This window comes from Aspergillus campestris (genome assembly GCF_002847485.1).
Source record: "Aspergillus campestris IBT 28561 chromosome Unknown P168scaffold_1, whole genome shotgun sequence".
Lineage (NCBI taxonomy): Eukaryota > Fungi > Ascomycota > Eurotiomycetes > Eurotiales > Aspergillaceae > Aspergillus > Aspergillus campestris.
This window is the reverse complement of record NW_020194336.1, coordinates 3,682,209-3,706,883: the sequence shown is the minus strand read 5'-3', so window position 1 is coordinate 3,706,883 and position 24,675 is coordinate 3,682,209. Positions and strand designations below refer to the sequence as shown.

General features: G+C 51.0%; 8 protein-coding genes and 1 pseudogene across 9 annotated transcripts; 6 read left to right on the top strand and 3 right to left on the bottom strand.

Annotated features, from left to right (window-relative positions):
• Window positions 1-216: 216 nt before the first annotated feature.
• Window positions 217-1,553, bottom strand: P168DRAFT_287062 (uncharacterized protein). The gene is made up of 2 exons (XM_024836493.1): window positions 1,438-1,553; window positions 217-1,378 (listed from the first exon to the last, which is right to left on the bottom strand). Exon 2 carries the CDS (start codon window positions 1,300-1,302, stop codon window positions 310-312), a length of 993 nt encoding a protein of 330 aa, XP_024697594.1. The 5' UTR covers window positions 1,303-1,378; window positions 1,438-1,553; the 3' UTR covers window positions 217-309.
• A 1,362-nt stretch (window positions 1,554-2,915) lies between these two features.
• On the top strand, window positions 2,916-4,331 carry P168DRAFT_287061 (actin-binding ADF family protein). The gene is made up of 6 exons (XM_024836492.1): window positions 2,916-3,008; window positions 3,165-3,201; window positions 3,279-3,289; window positions 3,395-3,655; window positions 3,726-3,774; window positions 3,838-4,331. Exons 2-6 carry the CDS (start codon window positions 3,196-3,198, stop codon window positions 3,976-3,978), a joined length of 468 nt encoding a protein of 155 aa, XP_024697593.1. The 5' UTR covers window positions 2,916-3,008; window positions 3,165-3,195; the 3' UTR covers window positions 3,979-4,331.
• A 384-nt stretch (window positions 4,332-4,715) lies between these two features.
• Window positions 4,716-5,848, top strand: P168DRAFT_287059 (cytochrome c oxidase subunit IV family protein). Its single transcript, XM_024836491.1, has 3 exons — window positions 4,716-5,103; window positions 5,232-5,425; window positions 5,517-5,848. The coding sequence occupies exons 1-3, from the start codon at window positions 4,794-4,796 to the stop codon at window positions 5,604-5,606; spliced, it is 594 nt and encodes a 197-aa protein (XP_024697592.1). The 5' UTR covers window positions 4,716-4,793; the 3' UTR covers window positions 5,607-5,848.
• A 1,158-nt stretch (window positions 5,849-7,006) lies between these two features.
• Window positions 7,007-9,557, top strand: P168DRAFT_301591 (F1F0 ATP synthase subunit beta; the record flags this gene model as incomplete). The annotated part of the gene is made up of 7 exons (XM_024838545.1): window positions 7,007-7,017; window positions 7,113-7,279; window positions 7,419-7,504; window positions 7,588-7,630; window positions 7,750-8,066; window positions 8,144-8,993; window positions 9,051-9,557. The coding sequence occupies 7 exons, from the start codon at window positions 7,007-7,009 to the stop codon at window positions 9,128-9,130; spliced, it is 1,554 nt and encodes a 517-aa protein (XP_024697591.1). The 3' UTR covers window positions 9,131-9,557.
• A 588-nt stretch (window positions 9,558-10,145) lies between these two features.
• On the bottom strand, window positions 10,146-12,938 carry P168DRAFT_247525 (1,4-alpha-glucan branching enzyme GLC3). Its single transcript, XM_024834083.1, has 8 exons — window positions 12,727-12,938; window positions 12,536-12,660; window positions 12,342-12,441; window positions 12,177-12,289; window positions 11,428-12,119; window positions 11,043-11,378; window positions 10,326-10,956; window positions 10,146-10,256 (listed from the first exon to the last, which is right to left on the bottom strand). Exons 1-8 carry the CDS (start codon window positions 12,776-12,778, stop codon window positions 10,227-10,229), a joined length of 2,079 nt encoding a protein of 692 aa, XP_024697590.1. The 5' UTR covers window positions 12,779-12,938; the 3' UTR covers window positions 10,146-10,226.
• A 2,219-nt stretch (window positions 12,939-15,157) lies between these two features.
• P168DRAFT_301589 (uncharacterized protein) lies at window positions 15,158-16,139 on the bottom strand (the record flags this gene model as incomplete). The annotated part of the gene is made up of 1 exon (XM_024838544.1): window positions 15,158-16,139. The coding sequence occupies exon 1, from the start codon at window positions 16,097-16,099 to the stop codon at window positions 15,158-15,160; it is 942 nt and encodes a 313-aa protein (XP_024697589.1). The 5' UTR covers window positions 16,100-16,139.
• Window positions 16,140-19,987: 3,848 nt separating this feature from the next.
• Window positions 19,988-20,390, top strand: P168DRAFT_315035 (CTAG/PCC1 family protein; the record flags this gene model as incomplete). The annotated part of the gene is made up of 2 exons (XM_024839860.1): window positions 19,988-20,016; window positions 20,096-20,390. 2 exons carry the CDS (start codon window positions 19,988-19,990, stop codon window positions 20,388-20,390), a joined length of 324 nt encoding a protein of 107 aa, XP_024697588.1.
• An 843-nt stretch (window positions 20,391-21,233) lies between these two features.
• On the top strand, window positions 21,234-23,169 carry P168DRAFT_287054 (mitochondrial processing peptidase). Its single transcript, XM_024836490.1, has 6 exons — window positions 21,234-21,460; window positions 21,525-21,650; window positions 21,715-21,792; window positions 21,864-22,031; window positions 22,103-22,557; window positions 22,608-23,169. Exons 1-6 carry the CDS (start codon window positions 21,311-21,313, stop codon window positions 22,996-22,998), a joined length of 1,368 nt encoding a protein of 455 aa, XP_024697587.1. The 5' UTR covers window positions 21,234-21,310; the 3' UTR covers window positions 22,999-23,169.
• A 711-nt stretch (window positions 23,170-23,880) lies between these two features.
• Window positions 23,881-24,491, top strand: P168DRAFT_332569 (annotated as a pseudogene; the record flags this gene model as incomplete). The annotated part of the gene is made up of 1 exon: window positions 23,881-24,491. A coding segment is annotated over one exon (466 nt), but the record flags the coding sequence as incomplete, so codon positions are not given.
• Between the last annotated feature and the right edge of the window lie 184 nt (window positions 24,492-24,675).

Below are 24,675 nucleotides of genomic sequence, written 5' to 3'. Positions count from 1 at the left end.
CGATATCAGTATATTGGTGAATATGAAAGGGTGTGATTCTAGAGACCTGAAGTGTAATATACCGCAGACTTGACTGCGGACGGGCTGTATTAGGCCAAAGAGAAAGCCAGCTTCAGAAAATTCTTGATGCTTGTTGGGTTATACCAAGTCTAACAGTACGATACTCTTTTACCCCTGGATAATGATAGCATATAGTAATATTATAAACAATGAGTAATGGAATATTGCAAAGCACAGTGTACCCTAACACAAAACAGCATACCACAAGACCACCAACTATTTCGATCCTACTACCAACAAATCCACAAATCAATCAAAGTACTGGTGAGCTTCGATAGGAACTTTGCAATCCTTGGGCTCACGATTATCGACATACTCCTTGGTCCACGGACCCGGCTGCTTGCCTCTCCACCACGAGGCATCGCCCTTAGGACCACAGTAATGATGAATAGTGCGGTCGACATCGCCAACACACTGGACCACGCCATGCTTCGAGACATTGATTCCCCGTGCTCCAACACTGCCCAACTTGTTGTCATTGGGCGCATAGATAGTCTCAACCGTCTTCTTGTTTACGATGCCGTTGCAGGGATCGTTTTTGATTACTTCCACCTTGAACGCAGTGACAGCCTGGTAGAAAAGCACGCAAATGTTTCCTCTCTGCTTTGCAACGCCGCCACAGGTGAAAGATTGCGACACGGAGTACGACTGTGACTCGGAGACTTCCAGGGCGACGGACGCCCATTCCGTGTTGACACCACCCGTTATGGACCAGCTGAGACCGTGCTCGTAGGCAGACGCCGTAGCGCCATCCTCTGCGGAGCACGATACTAGCGAGCCGCCCTTTTGGGTAATGACAAAGTTCTGGTGGGGATCTCCGTCCCCTTTGAGTTTGTAGTGAATTGATGCGCGGGTATTACAAGTATCCCACAGCTTGACGCCTCGCTTATCGACATCGACCGGTGGATTTCCGTCAGAGTCGGGAGCGTCCATATAGGCGCCTCCCGCCTCGACAAACTCGCGGGCAGTAACGTTCATTACTCTGGGAACGATCGTGGGGGTTTCATCGTAGTCTTTCTGGTCGAGGGGTAAAGGAGTCGCTGTTCCCATGGCTAGCAGAGCCATGGTAAGGCCAAATTTGAGGATCGATTCGCGCATGTTGCTTGATGTGAAGAGGGACAATCGATAAAGATCAGGTTGGATGATGGATTTGTAACTGTCGCTGCCTTGGAGAAGATGGAAGATGTAGAGACGTGATATGGAGGTGATTGAATGGTGTTTATATAGTTCTTTTTTCCCCATAATATACGATGGACTGCTCTCTGGACTTGATGCATTATTTCCTACAGGCTCAGCCTCCACACCTGTCGAACCTCAACTTGCCCATGATACATCAATATGGCCCCCACACAACACAAAGTGGGATGGACCACACACCTCGAATGGACGACAGAATAGATTGAAGCTATTCCCTCTCCTGGATGTAGGGCTTGGCTATTGTCTACCATAGCCTCCACCACAACCTCCGCGATATAAGCCGCCACTGGACTTATGTTGTGCCTTGCCATTTAGAAAGTCAACCTTGCTTCTCGCTACTGATAAACCAGTCAACTACAAGATGTCTTTTCGCACAAAGTAACCCCCTTAATGAAGGATCCAACATAAAACAGTACGGTGTAGATTCTAACTTGCGTTTTAGGGTTGTTGGAAGGGGCACGGTTGACATTGCACTGCCCCACATGATAAGAATACGAAGTCTCCGAAGAAGATTATCTGCAACGTGCACGAGATAAGATCTAGGTTAAAATTGCAGCTCAGCCTCCAGCTACCTTCTATATGAGCTTCCCGTGGCACCAGTATCACGAACGGATATTCCCCGTGTCCATGGACCCGCCAGGGCCGGAATCATGGAGTGGTATGTTACCTTAGCACATGACGGACGCTGCCACACTGGGGGCCAAAAACCACCCCAGTGCACCGTGCAACTTGCAAGGTTTGGGTGGGATGTCTAGATCAAGCCATGGCTGTGTCATTTGTTGCTTTATTTTCGGATATCACGCAGTGAAAACATCAAGTCAACATGTTATCCATTGCTTCCCGCAGTGGGCCCAGGAACCCATGATGCGTACAGCCCAATAATAGCAACGAAATCAACTGATTTTGAGAGTTGATTGTAAATCAGAGCTCTTGGATAGTACTCTTGTAGCAAAATGAAGAGAGTGATAAGGTAGCGAGTGACTGATCTCTGCTGATACCAGCGCTTCCACTTCTCCATCTACCTACATCAAATGCAGGAACGTCTAGACACCAAAGTCGCCTGGGAGATGGTCTAAACCCCTCTCGCCTAATCTCCAACTTGTACTTTCCGTTCCAGCAAACATTTAACAGGAGAAAAATCGTCTCTAGGCAAGCCGTGACCATTATGCGCCTTCGGTTTTGCTCAAACAGAATCCATGTCGAGGCCCGCATACGCAAGGTTTACTCATCTCAACGACATTGTTATAGAAACTTTGAAGATGGTAAATTAGAGGATTCCTCGTCTTGGGTTTTTGCATTTGCAGCTGGTTTGAAGGGGTCGTGTGGATATGTTATAGTTCTTTTATATCCAAGCGATGTCAAGGATTATAGATATATATATCTCTCTCTATACCAAGAAGAAAAATCCAGGATCTATATCATTGCTATTGTATGATTATCCTACATCAAGTCAAATCGATTAAGATAGGATCTTATACAAGTCAGCGCAGTCAATTATCGCATCTCGTCGAACAGAGCCGTTCGACCTACTAGGCATACTCCATAAACTGGCCAAGGGGAAGAAGTGGGTGGTGCGACGGCCCGTCACGTGCCCATACCCCCCGCCCCACCGCCGCCGCCAAACGCAAGCACAACAACTAAACCAAATGCCCCTCTATCTCCGTCTCGGCTCCATCACTACCTTACTATTGTTCTATTACTCCCTTTCTCCTCATCTCCCCCTTTTACCGTCATTTAATCCACAAGTACCTGTAAGTTCTCACATATTGACTTTATTTTACTTCCTATACAGTAACTCTATCTTTTGTCGCATTGTCGCATTGTCTCGTTTTGTTTTCTTCCCCGTCGAGGCGCAGCATACGGAACAGGGGGAACCAGTAACTAACAGATCATCGCTATTGTTCCAGACCTCTTTTTCTTCCCCCAACACAAACCACAATGTCGGTAAGTGATGATATTACATCTATATATTCCAAGAAAGGATTAAGACATTTAGGACTAACTTTTTTTTTCGTACACAGCTCGCATCTGGGTACGTCAACGGTTGTCGCCTCAACTAGGCCCCCCCCCCCCCCCCCCCCCCCCCGGAACCACCCGGGAACCCCGCGACAACGTACTGACGATTTACAACCCTTAGTGTCGCCGTTGCCGACGAATGCGTCTCCACGTTCAACGAGTTCCGCATGAGCGGTAACAAGCACGGCGAGAAGACCAAGTTCATCATCTTCAAGATCACCGACGACAAGAAGCAGGTTGTCATCGATGAGACCTCGTCGGACCAGGACTACGAGGTGTTCCGTGGCAAGCTAGAATCTGCCCGTGATGCCAAGGGCAACCCTGCCCCCCGTTATGCTGTCTACGACGTCGAGTATGACCTGGGTGGTGGCGAAGGCAAGAGGTATGAGATTCCCAACACCTCTTCTAGTTTCATGCAATGGAGATCCGCTAACTTGTCCGATCACCTGTAGGAGCAAGATCATCTTCATCTCTTGGGTCCCCAGCGAGACCCCCACTCTTGTATGGCCACTTTACCCCCCCATCCCCCCTAACAGCCCTGAGCTTGTGACTGACACCAAACAGTGGTCCATGCTTTACGCCAGCAGCCGGGAGACGGTGAAGAACGCCCTCAACCTGTCCACTTCCATCCACGCCGACGACAAGAGCGATATCGAGTGGAAGACCGTTCTGGCTGAAGCCAGCGGTGGCAAGGCTGGCAAATAAATGACGCCCGCTGGCTGGGTCCGGACTCGGTGATCTTTGTGTGTACGCGCTGGTTCCTGCATGGCATCACTCCCCGCCGGTCCCCAGCTTGAGAGGTTGCCACGGAACAACCGATTCATTCACGTTCTCTGCACACATTTAGTTCAATATGAGATCTTTACGACTTTGACTGCTTTGATAGTGACCGTGTCATCCTTGCTGTTGGCGATCGTGGCACTTTCCGTGAACGAGCGTTAGGGAGGGGGTTGTTTTCCTTTGGTCAGCGTTTGCCTGTACAGAATACTGCCACCTGGTATGGGGTGTGATTTCAGCGGATCGGTGTAGAGTTCAATACACAACTTCACCTCGTTAGAATTCCGTAGTCTTGGACGTTCCCGTCGTTCGGAGGTATAGTGTAGTGGTTGGTCATCGTACGAGTAAATCGGCAATCCACAAGTTCGGTTCATATGGAAATCGTCTCTATAGGACTAGCCTGGGGATTAGAACAGAGCTGGAATGAACCTGGGGAGAGAACATACTGGTAGTTATAAGCATGTGCCATCAAAACGGATGAGGTGAAGACGGACTCTCGGGTGACCAAGGGGACGTGGACCAATCAGCGGGCGGGCAAAACGGACTAAGCCAACCCGCCGGATACTCGACTTTCGACCTCAAACCACCATCGGTCGTTGACTTCGTCTCCCCATCGCGAGCCCCGACCACCTCCTCCACTCGTATTCTAGCCTCATCCAACCCTCCCCAGGAGAATTCTCTCTCTCTCGCTCCCGGAGATTGTATTTTTATCGTTCAATTGATCGCTTTTCGTCAACCGCACAATGTTCGCTCGCTCTGTCGCCCGGGCTGCTCCTCGCAGCTCGGCCCTGCCCTCGGCGGCCACTCGCTCCTACCGCACCATCCCGGGCCCAATGGCTTGCTTGAACGCTCGCCCGCAGCTCGAGAAGAAGTCCATCGCTCCCCAGCAGACCCGCGCCGCCTCCGAGCATGCCATCGCCAACCCGACCCTCGCTGGCATCGAGAAGCGCTGGGAGGGTATGCCCCCCCAGGAGCAGGCCGAGCTGTGGATGCAGCTGAGGGACCGCATGAAGGTCGACTGGCACCAGATGACCCTGCAGGAGAAGAAGGCCGGTAGGTTGATTTTTTTCTCTCTACAATTGCCTCTTTTTCTTCCCTTTTTTCTCTCCCCCTCCATTGAATACTCGCCTGTCCCGACCGAACAGAATTTTGCTGATGGTATCTCTTCTTCCCCCACCTAGCCTACTGGATTGCTTTCGGCGCTCACGGCCCTCGCGCCGGTGCCCCCAAGGGTGAGGGTCTGCGTATCCTGGCCAAGGTGGTCCAGTTGACTGCTGTGTCCTTTGCGATTTTCTACGTCATCCACCTGTTCGCCAAGCCGCAGCCCAAGACCATGTCGAAGGAGTGGCAGGAGGCCAGCAACGAATACGCCTTGGTACGTGATACTGGTCGCCCAGTTGCGACTTCATCCGGTCTCTTGAACTCGGATGTTATTGGACCACTGCTAACGTTACGTGCGAAAACAGAGAGAGAAGATGGACCCGATGACGGGCATCAGCTCCAAGGAGTACCAGGGCAAGGGCTTCGTGCAGAGCCCCCCTCTGGAGAAGTCGTAGATGCGAGGCACCGACCGCCCCGATGACCGCCGAACGTGATGGATAGGCCTTCCGTTGTGCAATTGAAACTACCCCTGTCTATTTCTCCCTTCCACTCACTTTGCTGCCGCCGGATCAATCAAATCTCCCATTGCGGATGGGCACTTCCACCATAGTGTCTCACTCGAATGTTGTCAATTCTAGCCCAAAAGAATCCGTGTATCTCGTACTGTGCAATAATCGATGTATTTCCTTTGTGGTCTATATACATTTCATATTATCTATCTCATTTTATATCTTTTTTTCCCTTGGTAATGCGTGTTGTGGTAGCTTGAGCGGATGTTTCCGGATCCGGAGTGTCAGATCATCTGATCGGTAGAGTGATTTCATCATCGCTGTAGCAGACATCATCTAGGACTAGTACCCGATATATATATACATCTCATATCTGCTATTTAGTAGGCATTGGTTTTACCATTTTGTGTCTGCTGATGGTACATGTCATGTTGGGTTAAGCGGTAAGCTATTAGTAGGAGACTACAGTACACGTCGGTACGAGCATCAACCGGTGTATATATAAATATATATATATATCTAGATCTATATACCTATATATACTTATATACCCCAAGTATACCTAGGTATATATAAAGTATATACACATCTATAGAAGAACTTATATAATGTGAAGGTCTACATATATGAACGTTACCCTAGGTCGGGATGACGAGTCACGGGGACAACCGTCAGAATTTTTCCCCTTCATTTCCCCCTTCGTTGCAGCGTTCGTCCGAAAATGGACAGCCGGCGTTTACGGTTGGATCACCCAGGGAGACGACACAACACAACAGATCAGAATCATTGTATAAAAAAGTTTTAAATATATAGAATTAAATACTAGTTTGAAAAGATTAAATAATTATAAAGAAGTAAAAAAAAGAGATACAATATGAGCCTCAGTCAATCATTGCAGATATCTGAGGTTGGGGCTAATCCGGGTGCCAAGACTCTCCTCATTTGTGTGCGATTTTTCCCCTAAGCCCGGTTTCCGGAGGAGCCAGGAGGTACCTAGTAGTGAGACTTATTCCACAGAACAAATATATCAACAATATAGATATCAAGTAAAGTAGAATCAATAAGATCAAATAAAATAAAGAGACATAGAAAAATAATTAAAAAAAGATATCAAATTCAAAAACATAAAGGGTGAAAGGCAATGCTCGGCACATCACGGGATCGTCGGCAAAACCGCCCCGGACAGGCTAAGGCGGACACAATTCGCCCGTGTGTCCAGCTCACCTCAAACCCAGTCAACCTCTTCCCTTCCAAGTTCCCTTTCCCTTCTCTCTTCCTTCTCCCCCCATCTCCTCACTTTAACCTCATCTTCTCCCCACCCCATTTCGCTCTTCAACACCTGAACCATGTTTAAGAGGTTAGTCTCCTACCCTTCAACACTTTCTTGTAGATTTAATATCAATTCCCCTTCACTTCCCCCTGCTGACCGTCGTTTTTTTCTCCCCTTCACAGCGGTCTCGCCCGGACCTTCGGGAGGGCTGCTTTCGCCCGACCTGCCCCCGTCGCCCGCCGCGCCTTCCAGCCCAAGGCCAATGGCTTCCCTTCTCTGGCCCGCTTTGCCAGCTCTGAGGCTGCGTCCACTGGCAAGATTCATCAGGTCATTGGTGCCGTCGTCGACGGTATGTTGGTCGGATACCCGAGAGAAAAAACCCTGCTTTCCCGGGAACCCCTACGCGAAAATCTTTTCTTCATCGCCAAAACCATCAACCACGATTCGAAATCCATCGAGAATTTGTGACCGCTGACTTTCGACTGCAGTCAAGTTCGACGGCGAGAAGCTTCCCGCCATTCTGAACGCCATTGAGACTCAGAACGGTGGCCAGAAGCTCGTCCTGGAGGTTTCGGTATGTTCTGACATGGAGACCGAAAAAAAAAAAATCATTCGGTCGGATGGTATCAAACAAGATCATAGCTAACGTGAAAACAGCAACATCTGGGTGAGAATGTCGTCCGTACCATTGCCATGGATGGTAAGTGTCCTCGTCCTTTTCCCAGTTTATTGTCCACCAGGGTGTCGCTGTCTTCTCCCTTGACCGCTCCCTCTTACGTGGTCTTTCCCTGGACCGACAAACTAACCCCCCCCTCTCAGGTACTGAGGGTCTGACCCGTGGTGCTGCCGCCCGTGACACTGGCGCTCCCATCACCATCCCCGTCGGTCCTGGCACCCTGGGCCGTATCGTCAACGTCACTGGTGACCCCATTGACGAGCGTGGCCCCATCAAGGCCGCCAAGTACGCCCCCATCCACGCCGAGGCTCCCACTTTCGTCGAGCAGTCCACCTCGGCCGAGATTCTCGTCACTGGTATCAAGGTCGTCGATCTGCTCGCCCCCTACGCCCGTGGTGGTAAGATCGGTCTGTTCGGTGGTGCCGGTGTCGGTAAGACCGTGTTCATCCAGGAGTTGATCGTAAGTTTTGTCCGATCCGGATTGAGAGAGAGGCTTCTCTCGCGATGGTTTTGTGCTAATCGCTAACCCCAATTCAGAACAACATCGCCAAGGCTCACGGTGGTTACTCCGTCTTCTGTGGTGTGGGTGAGCGTACCCGTGAGGGTAACGATCTGTACCACGAAATGCAGGAGACCGGTGTCATCAACCTCGAGGGTGACTCCAAGGTGTCTCTGGCTTTCGGTCAGATGAACGAGCCCCCCGGTGCCCGTGCCCGTGTCGCCCTGACCGGTCTGACCATCGCCGAGTACTTCCGTGACGAGGAGGGTCAGGATGTGCTGCTCTTCATTGACAACATCTTCCGTTTCACCCAGGCCGGTTCTGAGGTGTCTGCCCTGCTGGGTCGTATCCCCTCCGCTGTCGGTTACCAGCCCACCCTGGCCGTCGACATGGGTGGCATGCAGGAGCGTATCACCACCACCAACAAGGGTTCCATTACTTCCGTCCAGGCCGTCTACGTGCCCGCTGATGATCTGACGGATCCCGCCCCCGCCACCACCTTCGCGCATTTGGACGCCACCACTGTGCTGTCCCGTGGTATCTCCGAGTTGGGTATCTACCCGGCCGTCGATCCCCTGGACTCCAAGTCCCGTATGCTGGACCCCCGTATCGTCGGTGACGACCACTACAACACCGCCACCCGCGTCCAGCAGATGCTCCAGGAGTACAAGTCGCTCCAGGATATCATTGCCATTCTGGGTATGGACGAACTGTCCGAGGCCGACAAGCTCCTTGTCGAGCGTGCCCGTAAGCTGCAGCGTTTCCTGAGCCAGCCTTTCACCGTCGCCCAGGTTTTCACTGGTATCGAGGGTCAGCTGGTCGACATGAAGGACACCATCAACTCCTTCAAGGCCATCATCAACGGCGAGGGTGACGACCTTCCCGAGAGTATGTTTTCCTATCTTTCCAATCTTTTGCAATGCTTCCGTGCTAACCGGTTTCCAGACGCCTTCTACATGGTTGGTAACTTCGCCTCTGCCCGCGCCAAGGGTGAGAAGATCGCTGCCGAGCTCGAGGGCCAGTAAATGTAATATTGTTTTAAAGCGCCCTATTTCCTCCTTTTCCTTTTTGTTAGAATATGGAACTTCCTTTCTTCCTCAAGTGTCTCCGTTTTTTTGGTCGGATACGTGTACAGTACTCCAATTAAGAAAGGGAAGTTGAACGAAAGAAAGGCCTTTGAACCATTTCAAACAACAAAAAAGAGCAAGAACGCAGGAACAAGAGCACCTCTCATCCTACATTTTTCCTTTTTATCTTTAAAGAAAGAAAAGAAAATGATTCTGGACGGGGGAACCTGGAAGAGAGTCGTTCTTTCTTCCTTCTGTCTGGGTAGTTTTTTTTTCTTTTTTTGTGTTACACTATGTGCCTCATGTAAGTAAGTCGAAAATGACCACAGTCAGCCTGAATACCCTCTGGGCTGGGACAATTGTATTCATTTCTTTTGTTGGATTTATCTTCTTTTTCCTTTTGCGCTTTTGAGGTGTGTGTGGGTGGAATGGTGGTGGTGTTCTTGCTGTAGTCCGTTGTAGATTCTTCGTAGGTATCTATCCACCTAGCTCCTTCTCCTATTATCTATCTATCTATCTATACTTCGTATATTAAACACTCTTACGCCTACGGCGTGCTTCCGTATGTGTCTTGTCTTCTCATGTCCTGGGCAGGTATAATATTTGTGTGTGTGTGTGTGTGTGTGTGTGTGTGTGTGTAGGGTATAAGGATATATGGTGGTCTAGTCGAACCCAACTAGATAGGTCAGGACTATACAATCCAATGGGCGTGGTTTTTGACCGGCTTGGATGCAACCTATAGCTACCTAGGTAGGTAGGATGATGTACATGGTGAGTGCCTCACGAGCAGCTACGGAACTTGGTGGGTTCTGTGTATGTGTGTGTCTAGTCTAGATGTATGTATTTCCTGTTTGTGGCGGGTTTACTGGGTGATGACTGCTACTGGCACTGGCACTGGCACTGTCTTTTCATGGTGGTTTTATTCTTGTTTACTATGTTGTAGTTTTACTGCTGGCGGATAGAATAGAAGTATGTATATTGATTGGTCTAGATACGGCAATGGAAATAGATATGATTGGAGGACTGAATGTTGACGGTGGTATTCGATATGTAACTACAGGGTTGTTTCTTCCAGTGCCAGGACCTAGGAGATAGAATTGTTAGTGGAACTGTTCCAGGAGTGATCGGGGTCATGGGGAGAGGGGAAACCTACCACAGCCGTCCGCGTCGGGAGATAAACCTGCAAGAAATTGGCACGTCCATTCCACTCCATATCCGTCGTGAAGAACCTTGTCTCCTTGAGATTACGGCCCAGCCCCCCAAACGCCTTGTCGTCGGTGTCGAGGACAATGCGGTAAGTACCGGCGGTCTGGACGCCAACGCGGTAGTCGGTGAAGCTCTCGGTCGGATGGAAGTTGAAGATCCAGAGGAGGCCCGCGCGCTCGAAGACGAGCACCTTGTCAGTCTCGTTCTTGAGGCTGACGTACGCTTGCGACGCGTGCAGCCAGCCGTATTTCTGCTCGGTGAGCTGCATCGCGCGGTCGAATTCGTTGAGGAGCCCGTAGCGAAGCAGGGGGTCCTCGGTTAGGTTGAGCTGCCGCCGCGCGTACCAGAAGGAGTTGTTGTTGCCTTCGCGCGGGAAGTCGAGCCATTCGGGGTGCCCGAATTCGTTGCCTTCGAAGTTGAGGTAGCCTTCGCCGCCGAGGCCGTGCGTTACCAGCCGGATCATCTTGTGGAGGGCCATGCCTCGCTCGATGGTCGGTGTGAATTCTGTTAGGACTGACATGTTGGTGTACATCTCTTTGTCGCAGAGCCACATCATGAGTGTCTTGTCGCCGACCAAGCTGGGGGTTGTTAGCTTTGATTATCTTTTCATTATTTTGTTTTTTGTTTCATTTTGTGCCCTTGGACAGGGGTTATTGGAACGTACGCTTGGTCGTGACTTTCGGCATAAGCGATCGTCTTTTCGCCGTGACGGCGGTTGGTGAGTGTGAAGGCAAGATTGCCGATGTCCCACTCGATGTCTTGCTTCTCCTTGAGGAGCTTGATATACAAGTCAGGAACAGCCATGGCGAGGCGGTAGTCGAAGCCAACTCCTCCCAAGGTGTGCGGTAGGCACAGGGCGGGCATTCCGGACACATCTTCTGCTATGGTGATGCAGTTGGGATAGAGTTCGTGGAGCATGTCGTTGGCGAGGGTCAGATACATCACGCCTTCTTCATCCACCGAAGGACCGAAGTATTCATGGTAACCGCCGGAAAAGCCCCTGGACATTGTGAGTAGGGGTAGAGCAGCAGCGTGGATGGGTAACGTACGTTCCGATACCGTGGTGAGTATAGAGCATACTAGTAACGCCATCGAAGCGGAAACCATCGAACCCATACTCATCCATCCAGAATCGAAGGTTGCTGAGCAGAAAGCGCAAAACCTCATGACTGCCAAAGTTGAATAGTCGGCTATCCCATAGGGAATGCTGCCCTTTCTCGCCTCCGTGGAAATATTGGTGGTCCGTGCCGTCGAACCTGTTAAGCCCATCGAGGACATTCTTTGAAGCGTGGCTGTGGACCACATCAAGGAGAACCACCAGACCCATGCTGTGGGCGGTGTCCACAAGCTCTTTCAGGTCCTCAGGCGTGCCGTAGCGGCTGCTTGCGGCGAAGAAGTTGTTAACCTGATACCCGAAGCTCGCGTAGTAGGCGTGTTCCATGATTGCCATGAGCTGAATCGCATTGTACCCCAGGTACTTGATCCGAGGTAGCATGTTTGCTGTGAACTCCTTGTAGGTCGCAACTTTTGTTTCTGGAGAGGATATCCCGACATGAGCTTCGTAGATACGTAGGCTCTCAGGTTTCTTTGGGCGCGAGTGCCTAAATTGGTATCGCTCTGCCGGGGGAGGGTTCCAGAAGACAGGGTCATAGACGGGGGACACATCCAGGTCTTGAGTGACGCGTTTGATCCACGCGGGAACCCGGTAGATTCGTTCGCCGCTGGGGAGGACCATGGTTATCTGGAAGAAGTGTCAATCCTACAGGATGTGATCTCTGGAGAACCCTCACGGATATACCTTGACTTTGCTATCATGTGGAATAGCTGGGGCCCCGTCCTTGGCCGGCACCGTTACCTCCCAGACTCCAAAGTTGTCTTTCGTCATCGGGTTGGCCGTGGCATCCCAATTGTCTACCAGCTTCAGTATTACTTCACTAGGAAATATCCGCACGGATCAACGTACTGAAATCGCCGACTAGCTGGGCCTCTGTAGCATTGGGTGCCCATTCTCTGTAAATGATGTCGCCATTGTCGCTGACATTGAAACCGAAGCGCTCGTAGCCCTATAGTTGGTTTCGTCGGTCAGTCGCAAGACATGGACTGTCGTAGAGAAACACCGTAGCAACTGATAATTCAATTGCCAACAGAATAACTTACTCGACTGAATTTTTCCAAGCCACCTTCTGACTCGTTGATCGTCTTAACCCAGCTCTCCACGAAGCTAAATCGACGGCGGAGAGCGTCCTGGAATGGCTCCAGCCACGGGTCCAGTTTCAGTACGCCTAGAGAAATTCATTAGCAAAAGAGTTCCCCAGAAACTGAACCCATGAGTCGTTCGTTCCACTAACCTGTACCGTCGGTCGGTGTTGATGTAGAGACATCTCCAGCTTGAGTCGCCATGGGAAGCTCCAACAATGGTTAAGATCAGCACGAAATGACAATCAAGCAATGGAATACTACTGTCAATGATTGATAGTTCGGAAAGCAGAATAAAACAGAAACAGAGGTAAAATTATAAATCCCCAGCAACAAGTATCAAGTAGAAAAGAAAGAGGAAAAGTCTGGATAGAGAGTAGCAATCAGTCTTCGCATCTGGCCATGCGGGGAGGTCGAGGCCCAAGCTCCCGTGACATCAGTCAGCCCCTCAACGCTTTTTTTCTCCTTGTCGCGCTCACCAATCTCCTTCTTTGCCTCTTCCTCCTTCCAAGGTTTTCTTCCTTGTTTTTTCCCCTGTTAACCCCTGTTGGTCCTAGTCTGGATTCCACTTAGTTCATTCGCAGTGAGCTGCCGGTGATCATCGTCCGATAAGGGTGTTATCTGCAAGTGATCGTTATCCATTCGACGCTCTAATAATCCACCTGCATGGTTCTAAACGTCCTAGCCTGAGACAAACAGGATGCAGTCTGATTTATAAATATTATCTGCACGAAGGATTGACAATAGAATCAAGTGGCCAGAGTCATTACACGGAAGACCTGCATCGCGCGTACCTGCATGTCAGACTCTGACTGGTTATTTCGATCGAATTGTTCCATCCTTTCCCACTGCATCAAACGACATAGTTATCGCCATGATTTGAACAAGAACTGCTAGACGCATAAACCGTTCTGCCAATTTCGGGTACTTGCTGGGTGTCATTAGCTGCAATGTCATGGGACGCTGCTCTGAGAGACCAAACAGGCTCCGATGAATATAGTGCGGACAGGCTGATGGTGTCTCGTCATGTCAACCAGCAACTGAATTGGAATTGGCAGCGACTGCATATACATCGGAAATGGCAGATGATATTTGCCAGTAAGTTGCCGCGGCCGGGTAAAAAAGACATGGAGATTTCCTTTCAGGTCGGAGTAGAAACTATCGTTCTGGTCGTGGTATAGAGTGCTCTCTCTGCTCGAGAAATGCTAATACAAAGGTGGTGTGTGTTGTTGTGGCCTTAAAACGAAGCAAGTACACCAATACTATTATATCTTCCGGGGCTTTGTCGGCAAATATGTTTGAAGAAAGACTGCTACAACCGTTATTCTTGATCACCATCGTTCGGCCAGGATCTCAGATGATCAGATTCGAAAAATGATACGAAGGATAATTGTCTCAGCGTGAAGAAACACATGGCCCTCTAGGATTTCGGCCACAGTAGATGTTTGTCCCGAATATTCTTGTATGGTCGCCGAGGACTTCTTATCGGCAAGGGTTTCCCTTGACCGTTATGAGGCCTGTATCGATATGCTAGATATGAGCGCCAAGGGTAGCTAGACTGCCTATACTCGTTTGGCGAGCTAGGGATTGTTGCTTCAGTTGTCGACACCATTCAGACCATGATTGCCGAAGACTCAGACCTAAGGGAAGAAGCCCGTTGAGACTACCTAGTCGGCGTGGTCTCTGCTTTCAATGCTCACCTCGACAAGCTAAATATAGTTGCAAAGCTTCGCTGGCCCAAATAAGTGATGGAGCGCACTAGAGCAGCGACGGCAGAGACTGTTATGGGTTTCTCGCTCCACCGGACGACATCCATTCGTCATCACGGACTTTGGTGTGATTATCGCGAAACAGGAAGATCGGTACGTATAGTTCACCAATAAGGATTTCGATATTATTGTTTTCTTTAGAATTTCAAGGCTTGTTCAAGCTTCTATTATTGTCACCGTCGGTTTTTCTCGGGATGTGTCCAGTACACACCTGCTCAATGGATTCTTGGGCGAGTGGATCTGCGGATCCGCAACTTGAAACGGCCGTCCCTATTTGGATCGCTGGCTACCTCCCATGTTCCCACCTCCAGCCCACCACACGTCAGAGTGGATAAAGATATGCTCACGCACTCCTGGCCCCCTTGTTTCTTACCAAGCCAAGGAACACAGACTCTGCGCGTCAAGTGGGATCCCATTGATCCCCCACCAATCGTATACAATGGAATCTACTTGTTTGGGCGTTCTGGTAAGTCCGGGGTTGTTCTTCACCCCATGCCCTTCCAGAGTAAATGTGATTAACAAGCACGCTCATTATGTCTATTGAATCGTAGATTTATAGTGATTAAACATATATCTTTAGGAACTCCCAGAATATGCAATAGGACGTCGGTCCAGGCTCGAAAGGAAAGCAAAAGAAACCCGGATAGCGGATAATGTACATTTAGTTTTCGTGCTGTTCACTGTTGACATGGCCAGACACAGTGGCTTTCCAAGCAGCGAAGTGGGGATTCACGGTTCCCGGGGTAGATCAAGGGACACACTGGGCAGATTAGCATCGATCCAGACACCAGCCAAAGCAGGCAAACTCACAAATTTACAGGTTCTCGCCGACGGTGCCGACAACGTGGCCAAGGGGATGGCCGAGGGCAGGCAGGCCAAGACCAGTAAGGAGGCCAACAACGCTGGGCTCGAGGTGGATCAAAAGGTGAGAGCCGTCCTCACCGACAACAGTCAGGAGCTGCTCAACGGGCCAGGCAAGGTCCTTGAGGAGATCGCCAACGCCACCGGCAGTCTTGACGATCTTGCCAACAGCGCTACCAACACCGGGGAGACCGAGACCGGAGATCAGCTCAGCGACCTCAGGGCTGAGCTTGACGAGAAGCTGCTTGGAGTCTTCACCGGTGACCTGGAGGATATCCTTGGCGACGGGGGCAGCATCCTCGAGGAGGCCATCCTTGTCGGAACGCTTCAGGTTCTCACCGAGGGTACCCACAACTTCACCCAGGGCGTTGCCCAGGACGGGAAGGCCCAGGCCGGAGATGAGACCGGTGACTTCGGGGTCGAGCTGGATCAGGACGGCGCCGAGATCCTTGTCGACAACGGTGATCAGGCCGTCGACGGCTTCGCCGATGTCCTGGAGGAGATCGCCGATGGCACCGGCGGTCTTGATGATCTTGCCGGCGGGGACGCCGACGCCGGGAAGACCCAGGCCGGAGAGCAGTTGGCTGACCTCAGGGCTGAGCTTGATAAGCAGCTTCTTGGTGTCTTGGCCGGTAACGGTCAGGACCTTGTTGGCACCGTGACCAATATCCTGGAGCAGGTGGCCGTCGTCGGCGGCACCGCTGGGAGAGACAACGGAGCTAGGGGAGACGACGGCGCTGGGGGAGATGACGATGTTGGAGGTGGCAGCGGGGATGGCAGAGACCGAGACGGAAGTGACCGTGTCGAAGGTCTTGGTGACGGCGGTCAGAGCACCGGTAGGGGCGGCGACGGCCGAGCCAGCCAGGGCGGCGAAAGCGACGAAAGAAGACTTCATATTGGTTGTATGGAAAGAGGTTTTTGTTTTGAATGAATGGACGGATTCGCGAAGAATCGAATGAATGACCCGAGTTGGACTGGGGAGAGCAAAAGACTTGAGCGAAAGAATGAACGTTTGGACTGCTGGAGAAAAGAAAGAAAGAAGTCAACAGGGCATTGGGATGTCGAGTCTTAAATATGGTACGGGGATGACCCTTTTCCTACTTTTTAGTTTTGATCGTCCTCTTCCGGAAGCCTTGATCATTGCATACTAACGTGCTAGTTGGGCTGGCGGGTCGTTTCTGTCTAGACCTGGCATTCTTGCCCGAGAGAGCAATCTTACAAGGTGGATGGGGTCAGAATGGTCTATCTTGTGGATACTCGATGGAGTCTATACTAGCAGGGCATTTTCCGCCGGTACTCGGGTATTGTCCCTCCCTCTAAGTTTTGATGGAGGATACTCTTAGGAAGTCATGGTAAAGGACCAGCCACGGAAGCTCTCTAGTTCACGCGTGTCAAGGTCTTGTTTGATTGAGGCTACTGACGAAAGTTTACAACACTCTGAACGATGCAAACCAATGCCCTCCGCTAAGGTGATATACACTGATCAATCGAGAAGCAGCTAGTTGATCAGCAACGGCATTGGTGAAACAATCGGATGGTCAGGATTGCTCATCGGAAAGAAGCCGGATCCGCTAGTGGACGCAGCAAAAGGCTGTACTTGATCGTGATCCCCTATCGCCATTGGGATCTGCGCTTAATCTTACCAGGAGTCTAATGACGCCAGTAAGGCTTCGAGCCCATGACGACATAGTCCACCTTCACAAAGGATGTTCCGCAGTATGTTAGTGCAGAACACGAGAGAACTATTGATAGGTATTGGACTACCTCGTCCGATCTGAATGCGCCCTAACAATGGGACGGAGACATCTACGTGCAGGCTTTTCCATCCCGACTGGCTCTATAGGGCTCTCTTAGTCCTTGATTTAGAGTTTCCAAGAGTGACCCGCGTTTAATATTATTCCCTCTAGTGGGACTTGACTGCCACTAACGTGGCCGTTAACAAAATATGGGGCACTTCACATGCCCAGCGTTGGTAATTGATCTCGTACTTTTTGCCAGTCAAGGCAGGAAGTATCTCCAGGTCAATGATAAGATGTACCAAGATCATGTTTGCCGCTGACCAGCCATTCTCTCTCTCATCGGCCCTCTCTCACTGGCCAAAGATAGAGATGCTGTTCGTTGCGGACCAACGGATGCGCGGTAGAGCCGTGCGGGCCCCGGTATCTGACCCATAAACCAAGAATTTCTTGGATGCCAACGAGCCAGGGATGGGACTATGAACGGCACTCACGGGAGCATTGTTCCAGCGTTATCAACAGTTTGGTAAGGCTTCTAGTGTAATTCGTCCCCTGTCTATCCAGATTCGTCCCCCATGAGGGCCCACACGGCTCCTCTGTACATGAACAGCGTTGGAGGATGTGGGACGTCATGCCACCCCGTTCCATTCAATTTAGAGTGGCATCATAGCATGATCAAAGGGAGTGTCGCCAAGCTCTGGAAAGAGTGTCTATTTTCTTTTTCAAACACAATTGCCACCGACGTCAATCATGGAATGGGAAGGAGATAGGTAAGAGTAGTGCAGAAGATCAGTGAGGCCCACATGGGTACTCCCAGAGAACCACAGGTGGCTTCGTACGATCATCAAGCTTATTGATTCGGTGGAGATTTGTCGATCCTCATCATTCTGGTCCTCCAGGTTTGCGCTAGTTGCGGCACACACCCTACCAATCCAAGTTTCCAGTCCATATCCATACGCCCTTACCGCACGGAGACATGGATGGGATCGGCACTGAATGGAGAACTGGGCCAACCGAAATGCTGTTGACTGTTTTCCGCCAACAATCTTTGATGTCCGTCGTACAAGTGCTCGATCATAAATCATAAAACCAGTATAATCGGGATTCCTCCTGACTTTTGCGTTTACCTCGGGCGGCTTCCCGACAAATCTAGTCGGCCTAATCCCGATTGACTGAGACGAGATGGGCCGTTCTTTCATGTGCCATTGTCACGTTGGACTTTGAGACTTGACACCAGATAGAAACTACTGATCGGTCTGGGCAACGGCGGAGATACCGCGAGCTGTACTCCACCGACTTTCTGTTCCCCTTTTCCCCGCCAGCGAGGGGTGCCTGTGCTGCACGACTCCTGAGTTCTGACTTGAATACATCAGACTACTGGGAAATCAGGGCCCATCGCGGTGGATTCTATCCCCCTTCTGAGGTCATCGCCAACATTTTTGACTGGGACCAGCCGCCGACCCCCTGCCCACCTGGAAGCGGACAAGGCGACAGTATCCGCCAATTCTTGCGCAAATCGCAGCAAACACAGCCCCATAGAATTGTGCGATGCGGCGAGGCCGAGACGGGCTCGAATCTCTACCATAGATGTCTGGACTATTACGTTGGTGATGGGTCCATTCTCCTTTGCTCCAGTGCCGGGCCAGCCGCCCAGGTGGTATATCCCGTCGGGCCGCATCTTGTTTCCATCGATTGAAACATTTCTCCTTGAGAATGGAGCATTTCACTGCGTCAATGGCAGATCCCACTCGGCACTGGGTGCAGATCAAAAGTACGAGCCACAGTTATCGGCGAAGAAATAAGAAAAGGGGAAGAACCTTCCACCAGAGAGTTAGTTCCAATGGTGTTCTGGATTTATTGACCTTCTTATCCCTGTTCTAGAATATTGAATTCTTCTTCTCGGAGTTTTGATGTTCTATACTCCCTAATGACGCATGGTTGATAGGGGCTGTTCTGACCCCTTGATGACTCGTTATTGAGCAGGAACCTTGGCAAACAGTGGTGACTACTTTGGCAGATGATGAAGGATGAGTATCATGGCCAATTCTACGAAAATACACGAAGAAGTGTGTCACTGAGCCGACGTGAGATGGCGAATGGTGAAATCGCCATGATCCTACCAAGGTGCTATCACTATTCCGGCGATGAGCGAAGCAATGGTAGCACTGTTACAGTCATGTCATAGTTGTTAATTTTCGACAGGCCTGAAAGCTGCCAGACATATACAAGGCAACTCTTGGTTTCTGCTTGAACGATGATTGCGAGACCAGACCCATGTGGCTATGAACTTACCCACTCGCCATGCGCACCAAATACTCAGCGAGTACAGAGACCCAATCAGAAACCAGGACCAGTACCAGCAGCTTGCATGTCCTCACATCAGACCATCATAAGAATGCTACGTGATTCATTAGTAGGCCTCTATACTATGTTCCCCTGTCGGGTCATCGCCTGATGAGCGTACAGTGGATGTTAGCAAGCCCGAAACCATCTATCCCAATCTGATTTTGCAGCCAATGACCATAGAAGAAGACCGAAATAATATTCACGTTGCTATGCACAAGTAGTCAGGTGAGACCTTTACGGTTATCCTATACTCTTTCTACAAAGCACGGAATACCATTTGAGTTGAACTACTTTACCTGATCCTCTAAACAAGTCCCATCTAAGGATACACATCGTAGCTCTATGCAACGAGGATGATAGGGACCTACTTTGTTGGACTCACGAATTAGCTAGGAGCAATCAGTATTTGTATGCTACAAGAAGTTGTAGAGAGCCTGATATTCGAGGCACCGACCGTGAATACGCCTAAATAGGAAATGTTGTTAGCTTTTCGCGCCAACTGGTGAATTGTTCTACTTATGACCTGCTGACTCAGCCACCACTACTTTCCTCATTATCGCCCACCTTGGTCTCCACCAACTTTTCTATAGTGAAGACAACTGAACGTATCTTTCCAAGGCTTCAATCACCCCTGCTGTCTCTTGTCCTAGGGCTGTACTATCTGATCCTTCTCACTTGCCTGACGCGCGACAACAGCCAACATGGCCACCCCTCAATTTCCCTATTCAATGTGAGCCACTGAAATTACCCCACCTCCAAACAGAAGAGCACGTCTCAAAACCACCACCAACGGCACTGACACTCGTTAGGAAAATCTCCCTTCCTCTTCCCACGAACCGTCTCGCCTCCGCCGCGCTGCGCAGCCTTGAAGTCGACGCCGAGCTGTCTCAGTTCGTCCAGCGGAACCTGGAACTGGTGCATCCCGCGAAAGAAGAAGCCCACACAGAGGACGAGTCGGACAAGACGGTCCTGGATATCACGTACCGGGCTACTACAAACCGGATGTTACGCGTGGCGGTGAACGGGTTCATGGAGAGCGTGGGGGTCGTTCTGGGGGTGATGGAAGAGCTGGATGTGGACGTTTTGGAACATGGGGAGGAATGAGTAATGAGTGTTGAATGGTAACGAGATTATGATCCTCTCCCGTCTCATTTCCGCCTCGAGGACCAGCTGTTCGTTACCTCTGTGTGGGACACAGCGACGACGCATGCTCCCAGGCGTTCTGTTATGCTATCCGGGTAAATGGCCCCAGATACCGAGCCAGCGGCGGGTGGGAGATCGCGCGCGGGCTGCGCCGTGATTCTACGGGAGAGATGGATGGGTCTACTGGCTTCTCAGACAGGGGGTGGGTTGCGATGTCGATTGGATGAGGCTGTCGTGCCGATTACTTTGGACGGCGGCATACGGCATAACTGTCTCCATGTGAGAGTGTGGACTGCAACGGAATGACGCGCCAGGCTGGGTTTGGACAGAATGTTTTCAAGAAACAGAGCATCGTCTTGTCTTTCGGAAAGACCATGAGATCCCACCTCTACGAGTCCGGACCTGGGAACCTCCGCGCACGTGCCAGATGTCAATGTGAGCTTGAGAAGAGCGTGGTTCAATACTGCAGATTTATTGTGGTATAGCGACGTGGTATGCAACAATGGATATCCTAGTCGTTGTAGAATACATTGCAGCATTGAGGCATTCTTGTACATCTGTATTCAAATGACTAGACGTCAGGATCGTAACGTGTTGTATCTGATAGAGCTCAGCTTCACTGCTTGAACAGTTGAATCTAGAGGCGGTGGCAGAATCCTAGGCAATCCCGGCAGGAAGACGGCTGAGTCAGCGGGAACAAATCGGATCGAAAGCAGGCGGTTTGGAAAAGCGGGTCATGTGATTGGCCGGCGGGAGGGCGAACAATTTGACTCCCGAACTTCAACCTCGCATCTCCAGCGTTGACCGTGTCCGCCTCTCTCTGTCACCCCATTCCTCCTCCACCTCCCCCTTTCTTCTCACCCATTAAGTCTATTTGCATAATGGCTTCCCGGCGCCTAGCGTTCAACCTTAACCAGGCTCTGCGGAGTCGCGCCGCCCTCAAGGCCATCCAGCCTGTGAAGCGTGGCTTTGCTTCGCCGGTTACCCTGCCTTCCACCACTCAGTCGACGACTCTGTCCAATGGATTCACGGTACGACCCAATGACCGCCAATTGATCCTGTCTATCAGTTCGCCGGCTTACTGACGGCTTTTAGATCGCGACCGAGCACTCCCCGTGGGCTCAGACTTCCACTGTCGGTGTCTGGATCGACGCCGGTAGCAGGGCCGAGACTGACAAGACCAACGGTACCGCGCACTTCCTCGAGCATCTTGCGTTCAAGGTAAACCAGAACATTACGAAAAAAAAAAATCAAACGTGGGGAAGGATATTGACCTCGTTATTAGGGCACCAACAAGCGCAGCCAGCACCAATTGGAGCTTGAGATCGAGAACATGGGCGCTCACCTGAACGCCTACACCTCGGTAGGACCCGGAAACCCGGCTCAAGCCAGACTTGAGGTGGTAGGAACAGAGAACTAACTACTCAACGATAGAGAGAAAACACCGTCTACTACGCCAAGGCCTTCAACAACGATGTCCCCAAGGCCGTCGACATCCTCTCCGACATCCTGCAGAACTCGAAGCTGGAGGCCGGTGCCATCGAGCGCGAGCGTGACGTGATCCTGCGCGAGCAGGAGGAGGTTGACAAGCAGCTGGAGGAAGTCGTCTTCGACCACCTGCACGCCACCGCCTACCAGGGCCAGCCCCTTGGCCGCACCATCCTCGGCCCAAGGAGAACATCCAGACCATCTCCCGCGACAACCTCGAGAACTACATCAAGACCAACTACACCGCCGACCGCATGGTCCTGGTCGGTGCCGGTGGCATCCCCCACGAGCAGCTCGTCCGTCTCGCCGAGGAGCACTTCGGTGCTCTCCCCAACAAGCCGCCCACCTCTGCCGCCGCCGCTCTCACCGCTGAGCAGAAGCGTCTGCCCGAGTTCATCGGCTCCGAGGTCCGCGTCCGTGACGACACCGTCGGCTCGGCCCACCTGGCCCTGGCTGTTGAGGGTGTCAGCTGGAAGGATGACGACTACTTCCTCGCCCTGGTCACCCAGGCCATCGTCGGCAACTGGGACCGTGCCATGGGCAACTCCCCTTACCTGGGCAGCAAGCTCAGCTCCCACGTCGAGCACCACGCTCTGGCCAACAGCTTCATGAGTTTCTCCACCAGCTACAGCGACACCGGGTGAGTTTTCCCCCTACCTTTTGGATCGAATGAATTACTGATCTGTATAGTCTCTGGGGTATCTACCTCGTCTCCGAGAACCTGACCCAGCTCGATGACCTGGTCCACTTCACCCTGCGCGAGTGGTCTCGCCTGTGCTTCAACGTCACCTCCGCCGAGGTGGAGCGCGCCAAGGCCCAGCTCAAGGCCTCGATCCTGCTGTCCCTGGACGGCACCACCGCCGTCGCCGAGGACATCGGTCGCCAGATCATCACGACCGGCCGCCGCTTGACACCGGAGGACATCGAGAAGACGATCGGCCAGATCTCCGAGAAGGACGTGATGGACTTCGCCAGCCGCAAGATCTGGGACCAGGATGTGGCCGTCAGCGCGGTCGGCAGCGTCGAGGGCGTCCTCGACTACAACCGGATCCGCGCGGACATGAGCCGCAACACCCTGTAATCGAGCAATGTGATGTTTTTCTAACCCGTTTTGCGCGCCGCGCGGCCCATGGCGCTTGTTCTTTTTCTTTTCTTTTCTGTTGGAGGGTAATAGACCGCGGAGGTGGAGCCGGTAGCGTGTCTTGTACAGTACCAACTGTCGCTGATATACTAAAACTGTATTGTTCTATTATTCTATTCAGTACCCTGTAGGTTCAATCCGTAGTCTACTTGACGATGAGTTCAGGGAAACAGATCTATCTACCCGACATAAACCATAGATATGAGAACTTACCCAACATAGTCGCCCAATACAGGTGCGTGCGCCTCATCAATCAATCAACAATCAACAACCAACCAAACAACTGTTCACTTACTCAAGTCCACGAAAACGACACCCACGCAAGTAATTATTAAAGTAGGCAAACAATCAACCCACCATCACGCGACCAGTCCACCCAACCGAATGATTGGCCATGCCAGAGGCGCAGCCCAGCCCGTCAGCACAACCACCACCATGGGACCTTATCAGCCCCGCTAGAAATATACGAGGCTGCCGGAGATATAGTCGTTCGATGGATCGGCTCGGTGGGGAAGTTGCACGTGAAGGTTTTGAGACGTTTGTTTGGGTTATGGGGGTATATAATAAGGTGGGCTTTGCTTGGTAGTTGGGACTCTGCTTCTGTTTTTTCGTTTTTACAAACTTCACATCTGTCTGTCTGTCTATCTATCTAGCTGCCTTGGGCTGTATATCCACGAGAGTGTGGTAAAGCTGCACTACGCCCATCACTCAACGCATATCAAGACACATACCCACCTACCCACCATAGATACAATAAACCACCCCCAAACCACTCCAAAACACACACCAAAGTGAAAGAAAACATATAAATAAACTTACAAAATGTGCTTCGGCTCCTCCAAACAACCCTCCCACACCTCCCAACCTCCTAGACCAGTCGCCTACAACCCCAACCCCAACTACCAACAACAACAACAGCAAGGACGGTACTACCACTCCGCACCCAACGCCTACACACAACAAAGTCAAAGTCCACACAACGCATGGCAGAACGACGCAGGCCGCAGGAAGAAGAACCCGAAGGGGAGGAAGTGGGGGACTGTTGGGCATGGCGGAGATGGGGGCTCCGGGTTTGGTTCGGGCGCTGATGGGGGAGGATGTGGAGGTGGAGATGGAGGGGGAGGAGGGGGAGGAGGAGGAGGAGGAGGAGGAGGAGGAGGAGATGGTGGTGGTAGTTAGGGGGCTAGCTTTGGGTTTCTTTTTTTCTGTTTATGTGTTTTGTTTATTGTATAGTCTTATTTGGGATGGTGGGCTTGTGAAGTTTAGGGTTGATGTTATTTGGGTTTAGGGTTTTATATGGTTAATATGTTTAGGGATGTTGATGATGGCTGGGGGATTAAGAAATAGTCTTATTCATTTGAAAGAATATGTCTTTCATGAAGAAACAGGTTTAAATATTAAACCCAAGACTAGTATAGTATGTATTGTATGTAGTATCCACGATTCTACCCAAACCTGATAACCAACCCACAGGTATCCCAAAGTCAAAGCTAATCATAGAACAAAAGAAAGAGGAGGAAATCGATCGATCCGGTGAAGGAAGTTGCACGGTATGGCTTTTCGAGACGTTTCTACTGATTGGATATGTGTAGATGGTAGAGGGGGCGAATATAAAAG

What these genes read in the sequence shown, in the direction of transcription:
- P168DRAFT_287061 (XM_024836492.1), top strand. An exon ending in GGTGGTGGCGAAGGCAAGAG is followed by an intron (nt 3,656 to 3,725) that starts GTATGAGATTCC and finishes GATCACCTGTAG; the next exon opens with GAGCAAGATCATCTTCATCT. An exon ending in CCAGCGAGACCCCCACTCTT is followed by an intron (nt 3,775 to 3,837) that starts GTATGGCCACTT and finishes GACACCAAACAG; the next exon opens with TGGTCCATGCTTTACGCCAG.
- P168DRAFT_287062 (XM_024836493.1), bottom strand. Translation starts at nt 1,302, where the DNA reads ATGGGGAAAAAAGAACTATATAAACACCATTCAATCACCTCCATATCA.
- P168DRAFT_287054 (XM_024836490.1), top strand. Translation starts at nt 21,311, where the DNA reads ATGGCTTCCCGGCGCCTAGCGTTCAACCTTAACCAGGCTCTGCGGAGT. An exon ending in TCGAGCATCTTGCGTTCAAG is followed by an intron (nt 21,651 to 21,714) that starts GTAAACCAGAAC and finishes CCTCGTTATTAG; the next exon opens with GGCACCAACAAGCGCAGCCA. An exon ending in ACCAGCTACAGCGACACCGG is followed by an intron (nt 22,558 to 22,607) that starts GTGAGTTTTCCC and finishes TGATCTGTATAG; the next exon opens with TCTCTGGGGTATCTACCTCG.
- P168DRAFT_247525 (XM_024834083.1), bottom strand. Translation starts at nt 12,778, where the DNA reads ATGGCGACTCAAGCTGGAGATGTCTCTACATCAACACCGACCGACGGT. An exon ending in CACATGATAGCAAAGTCAAG is followed by an intron (nt 12,120 to 12,176) that starts GTATATCCGTGA and finishes CACTTCTTCCAG; the next exon opens with ATAACCATGGTCCTCCCCAG. An exon ending in TCCCGACGCGGACGGCTGTG is followed by an intron (nt 10,257 to 10,325) that starts GTAGGTTTCCCC and finishes TCTATCTCCTAG; the next exon opens with GTCCTGGCACTGGAAGAAAC.
- P168DRAFT_287059 (XM_024836491.1), top strand. Translation starts at nt 4,794, where the DNA reads ATGTTCGCTCGCTCTGTCGCCCGGGCTGCTCCTCGCAGCTCGGCCCTG. An exon ending in CCTGCAGGAGAAGAAGGCCG is followed by an intron (nt 5,104 to 5,231) that starts GTAGGTTGATTT and finishes TCCCCCACCTAG; the next exon opens with CCTACTGGATTGCTTTCGGC. An exon ending in CCAGCAACGAATACGCCTTG is followed by an intron (nt 5,426 to 5,516) that starts GTACGTGATACT and finishes GTGCGAAAACAG; the next exon opens with AGAGAGAAGATGGACCCGAT.